Below are 6,442 nucleotides of genomic sequence, written 5' to 3' on the forward strand. Positions count from 1 at the left end.
CCAGTTTGGATTCCACCAGGATCACTTGGCTCTAGACCTCATTACAGCCTTGGTCCAAACATGGACAAAAGAGTTGAATCCCAGAGGTGAGGTGAGAGTGACTGTCCATGACATCAAGGCAGCATTTGAGAGTGTGGCACCAAGGAGCGCTGGTAAAATTGAAGTCAATACGGATCAGGGGGAAAACTCTTCAATGGCTATAGTCATACCTATATGGTTGTGGTTCTTGGATGCCAATCTTTGTAGCCCCAGGACATTTCTGCAGGAGTTCCTCAGGGCAGTGTCCTAGGCCCAACCATATTCAGCTGCTTCATCAATTACCTTCTCTCCATCATGTCAGAAGTGAGGATGTTCACTGATGATTACTGTGTTCAGTTTCATTTGCAATTCCACAGATAATGGAGCAGTCTGTGCCCACATGCAGCATGACTTGGACAACATCCAGGCTGTGATAAGTGGCAAGTAACATGTGCCAGGCAATGACTATCTCCAACAAGAGAGAGTCTAACCACCTCCCCATGACATTCAGTGGTATTATCTTTATTGAATCCCACACCATCAACATCCTGGGGGAGGGTCACAATTGACCAGAAACTTAACTGGGGCAGCTGCATAAATACTGTGGCTACGAGCAAGTCAGTAGTTGGATATTCCGAGAGCGACTCACCACCTGACTCCCCAAAGCCTTTCCATCACCTACAAGGCACAAGTCAGGAATATGATGGGTGGGTGCAGCTCCAATAACACTCAAGGCACTCGACATCATCCAGTGCAAAGATGGAACTAGTAGAGTGGACAAGGGAGAACCAGTGGATGTGGTGTATTTGGACTTTCAAAAGGCTTTTGACTAAGTCCCACACACGAGACTAGTGTGCAAAATTAAAGCACGTGGTATTGGGGGTAATGTATTGATATGGATAGGGAATTTGTTGGCAGGCAGGAAGCAGAGAGTCGGAATAAACGGGTCCTTTTCAGAATGGCAGGCAGTGACCAGTGAGTTGCCGCAGGGTTCAGTGTTGGGACCCCAGCTATTCATAATATACATCAATGATTTAGATGAAGGAATTGAATGTAATATCTCCAAGTTTGCAGATGACACTAAGCTGGGTGGCGGTGTGAGCTGCGAGGAGGAAGCTAAGAGACTGCAGGGTGACTTGGTTAGGTGAGTGGGCAAATACATGGCAGATGCAGTATAATGTGGATAAATATGAGGTTATCCACTTTGGGGGCAAAAACAGGAAGACAGAATATTATCTGAATGGTGATTAGGAAAACGGGAGGTGCAACGAGACCTGCGTATCATGGTACATTAGTCATTGAAGTTTGGTATGTAGGTACAGCAGACAGTGAAGAAGGCAAATGGCATGTTGGCCTTCATAGCTAGAGGATTTGTGTATAGGAGCAGGGAGGTCTTACTGCAGTTGTACAGAGCCTTGGTGAGGCCTCACCTGGAATATTGTGTTCAGTTTTGGTCCCCTAATCTGAGGAAGGACATTCTTGCTATTGAAGGAGTACAGCAAAGGTTCACCAGATTGATTCCTGGGATGGCAGGACTGACATATGAAGAAAGACTGGATCGACTAGGCTTATATTCACTGGAATTTAGAAGAACGAGAGGGGATCTCATAGAAACACACAAAATTCTGACGGGGTTGGACAGGTTAGAGGCAGGAAGAATGCTCTCGTTGCTAGGGAGTTCCAGAACCAGGGATCACAGTCTAAGAATAAGGGATAAGCCATTTAGGACCGAAATAAGGAGTAACTTCTTCACTCAGAGAATTGTGAACCTGTGGAATTCTCTACAACAGAAAGTTGTTGAGGCCAGTTCGTTAGATATATTCAAAAGAGAGTTAGATATGGCCCTTACGGCCAAAGGGATCAAGGGGTATGGAGAGAAATCAGGAAAGGGGTACTGAGGTTGAATGATCAGCCATGATCTTATTGAATAGCGGTGCCGGCTCGAAGGGCCGAATGGCCTGCTCCTGCACCTAATTTCTATGTTTCTACTACAGCAACTCACCAAGGCTTCTTCGACAGCACCTCCAAAACCCATGACCTCTTATCTAGCAAGACAAGGGCAGCAGGCACAGGGGAACACCGCCACCTCCAAATTTCCCTCCAAGTCACACACCATCCTGACTTGTCATTCCTTTATTGTCGCTGGGTCAAAATCCTGGAACTCCCCACCTAACAACACTCTGGGAGTATCTTCACCTCCCCCACTGCAGAGGTTCAAGTAGGCAGTTCACCACCACCACCTCTAGGGCAATTGGGGATGGGCAATAAATGCTGGCTTTGCCAGCGATGCCCACATCCCATGAATGAATAGAAAATATCAGTAAATATGAAGAAAATTGGATATGTGCCATTGCATACTGTTTCTCTGAAAATTGGGAGCCAGAATGCAATGGCACGTCTCCAACTCTTCTCGTTAAACAGGTGGTTACTTCAGTTTGAAACCTGCCAGTGCTGGAAGGTCAGTCTCAGTTCAAAAGTTCAGTAGTCAGCATTTTGATGTACACAACTATTTTAAGACACTACAATTTAAGAATCATATTTCCTAAGCAACAAAGGCTAAAAAATTGCATTACTGCAATATAAAGACAAATAGCAGTAACCCCTGTATTACCATTAGCACCCGCAAGTCCGTCTAATTAACCCTTTCCTTACAAGAGTATTGTGTTTTAGTTTCGCTCATCGTCACATTGGCTTATCCAATCCAATTTTATTTGCATTTGGGTCATTGAAAAATGTTTGAGTTGTTTTTCTTATTTTATTTTCCACTGTCTTTCCAGTCATCGTCTGTAACAATTGAGAAGTTTCTAGGAGCTCTATCCATGGCGGTGGACAAGCAGTTTGAAGAAAAGAAGAAACTAAACTGTGTCAACAGTGGGGTCTAGTACCACCCTTTAACCATGCTGCTTTGCAAACATATTTGTGTGGCATACTGTCAAACCATCCGAGGTGATTTCCTTAATAATTGGTAACATTGACCTCAGTAAGCCCCACTGAATATTGAGTGAGAGAATAGAGGTAGCTGATACTTTGGATGTTTTTCCCTTCTTTCCAAGTTAGTAAACAGTGTTTCTGTGAAGTTACTGTAGGATTTTGGATAATTTTTCGATCTAAACAAAGTAGACCCACATTATGGATACCCAGCCAAAACCCGAAACCTTTCCATAAATCATTCTGTTTTGCCTGCCATGCTTGGCAAAATTACATAGAATTTACAGCACAGGAACAGGCCATTCGACCCAACTAGTCTGTGCTGGTCTTTGTGCTCCACGCAAGCCTCCTCCCACCCTAATTCATCTCAGCATAACCTTCGATACCTTTCTCCCTCATGTGATCATCGAGCTTCCCCATAAATGCATCCATGACACAGATCAATCATTAAAGATCTGTTACCTCATTGAAAATGCACATGAAACGATTGACTCTTTGATGCCCTGTTTTTAAAGGGACACTTTCGGAGTTTTTCTTCGCAAATACCCAGTTCACGTGAAATTTGGCAAAAGATAAAAAAATATTCTGTCACTTGTATGCGATGACAATGCAATAGATACGTTTACACAGCAGCTCTGTCCCTTCTCGTGGCAAGATCTAGTCCTGCCACTAGGTGGGGAAGAGTAAATGTGAATAAAAATATTCAACAGTGAGAATGGGACGTTAAATCAACTTAGTTGATTTTTAGGGCAACAGAAACACCTTGAGCATTCATTTAAGATTGATCTTTTTCAATTGAAAACCAATTTCAAGCGCCAAGCGCTAAACTGTCACGGCTATCAATGTATGATAAATTTGTCTATATGTGAGAGACCATGACTTGCAGTTTCATCACTCAAATTACCTGGTGAATCATAACTGACCCAAGACATTAATGTTAAGACTAGATTTTTGGTGTAGATATATATTTTTAAAGCATGTTGCAGTGTAAATTACACAGATGTATAGCACAAAAACAAGCCATTTGACCCAACTGGTCTATGCCAATATTTATGCTCCACTCGAGCCTCCTCCAACCCCTCTTGATTAAACCCTATCAGAATATCCTTCTATTCCTTTCTCCCTATAGAATCCCTTTCAAATGCATCTGTGCTATTCGTGTCAGCTGCTCCTTGTGGTAGTGAGTTCCACACTCTAAACACTCTCTCGGTAAAGAAGTTTCTCCTGAATTCCTTATTGGATTGGTCCCTAGTTTTGGTCTCCTCACAAGCAGAAACATCTTTAATATGCATCAGGAGCTCACTGACCTGACATTACTAACGCAGTTTGGAGTGGAGAAGACAACACGTCCTAACAGCAGTAAACGCTTTCACAAGATTTGCTTCACGTTTACACCAAAAAGAAAATCCCAAGACTTATTTCTGTAGTTGAACTTGAAAGATATTTTCAAGAACTCGAGCTTAAATTGAATTGAGAGGTGCATTTCATTGCTCTTATAATTGGGTAATAATCTCATTGGGACAATGCTAATTGAATAGACCGTTCTTTTTTTGAAATCCAGCTGAGTTCACTCAAATCCATTATATTCATACTCTTCTGCAACATCTAGCCTTTGTACAATACTTTGACAAACTATAATGTCACAATTTTGGGGACGAGCTGGGGATATGTTTACACGAGAAAATTGCAAAACGTTTAAAAAGGGATGATACGAAGTTTTATGACCAAGTCATCATCAGTTTGGTGAATGTTTACCTTATTGACTTTATACAGACCTAAGAATGAGAGTGCAGCTTTGTGGAGTGGTGATTTTTTTTTAAATTGGTTGAAGATAGCTTAAAGCCAAAACAAATACTGTATGCCCATCACAATCTTTCTGTAATTTAAAGGGGGGGTGTAAGTCGGGATACATGATACAAATCTGTTTAGTCTACAGATCAATGTATTTCATCTTGTACTTTGTGAATTATAATGCAATAATGATTTATTGATGTCTAAAGAGACAACAGAAAAGAGGAGAGCTAAAATTTCATAAGGAAAAACAGTAAGATTGTCCCAAAATTTTGCGTATATGCCACATTTTCTTACTGCTTGTCTCTAAGTTGTTGCCAAAACCAGTAGTTCAAAAAAGTGATTTGTTATTTGGATTTTGTAGCAAGCAAATGTTGCAATTATTGGTGCATATTGTGCAGTCAGATTGTATTGTGACACCCTAATTCTTAAAATGTAATTGAAGACGATAAAGTTAAGCTAACTGAACTGTCTTTATCCTTATAGTATTATGTTGAGCTCGAACAACATTCATTGTAGTTTTTTGCAACTTGAAGTACTTTTATGACGTGTGTTTAAAAGGTTTAAGATATTTCTCAACATTATAGTATGCATGGGGAGCAATGCTTGTTTAACAAGTTAACTTGTGATTTTGTATGTGCAATGTTGAGGGAATTAATTTCCATCCACTGGATGTGTCTTATTTTATTCCATTAACACTCTAGGTTTCAAGATATTGGGCAGTATGTTTTCACTAAATGTTAACTGGTGTTGAGAATAATGTGTTTTGCATGTTTCTGATTGTGTATTTTCCATTTGATTGTGTTCTGATGCTCTTGTATTATTTCTTGATAAAGTAACTTCAGAATATCAATAATAAACCAAAAATGCAAAGATGGATCTGTTTGGTTAGGCACCCATTTTTATTTCTGGTACAAGTTTCAATGTGATGAGTAAAGAATGTTCTTAAGTGGAACATTTTGTTTAGTCACAACCAACCAACTGCCTAATCCTACATTCCTGCTTACATTGCTGCTCATGATTAGATTCTACATTTTCTCAGGATATGGCTTTTTATGGATCAGATCTTTCAGTCGCACTACATTTTACTTTTTTCAAAAAGAATTAACTTGAAAACACCAAATGTTTTGTATTTTTAAAAAAAAGTTTTAAATAAAAGTGGTTTCTCTTTCAAAATTTAGTGTGGTGAGTGTTTTTATCGGTAACTCCCTTGAAAGGTACTTCAAATATTTTGGACAGAACGAGTGGATCTTGTAATTTCCTCACCTTTTTCTGTTGCATGTGCAATTTGTACACCAATCCTAAAATCAGGAATGCTTCAATAAATAAGAGAGCAAAACTAACGTAGAATGCAGTGATTATCTCGTCGGCAGTCAGATTCATTGACAGAATGTCTTGTGTCACTCCATTACATTGTGCTGTAGACTGGGTGATGGTGGGTCTAGCAGTGGTCGTGTTGCTCACAGGTGAAGATGACTCTTTATTACACCATTCCTCAGATTGCATCTTGAGGGCAGTTTTGCTCCAAAAGGCTGTCTGCTGTCTGCGGTAAGATCTGCTTATCCAACCTGATCTGTCTGCAGTAAAGTTCACGTATTCTGGGTCAGCGGCTGTGTAGTTGGGCCAGCTTGCTATCCTGTGAGGTCCTCTGTTTGGGTTACTGTGAAAATTAACGAAACATTAGGAAAAGAAGTAGGTCATTCAG

The 6,442-nt window shown here is 40.5% G+C and overlaps 1 protein-coding gene across 2 annotated transcripts in view; it reads left to right on the forward strand.

The window, feature by feature from the left end:
• trip13 (thyroid hormone receptor interactor 13) overlaps nucleotides 1–5,913 on the forward strand; it is a 65,099-nt gene extending 59,186 nt beyond the window's left edge. For both annotated transcript variants that reach the window (XM_070880494.1, XM_070880493.1), the window contains exon 14: nucleotides 2,796–5,913. In XM_070880494.1, the coding sequence (XP_070736595.1) occupies nucleotides 2,796–2,900 (105 nt within the window). In that variant the 3' untranslated portion in view covers nucleotides 2,901–5,913. The remainder of the gene's footprint in view (nucleotides 1–2,795) is intronic.
• The last annotated feature ends 529 nt before the right edge of the window (nucleotides 5,914–6,442 follow it).

The sequence above is a fragment of the Pristiophorus japonicus genome, chromosome 5 (genome assembly GCF_044704955.1).
Source record: "Pristiophorus japonicus isolate sPriJap1 chromosome 5, sPriJap1.hap1, whole genome shotgun sequence".
NCBI classification, from domain to species: Eukaryota; Metazoa; Chordata; class Chondrichthyes; family Pristiophoridae; genus Pristiophorus; species Pristiophorus japonicus.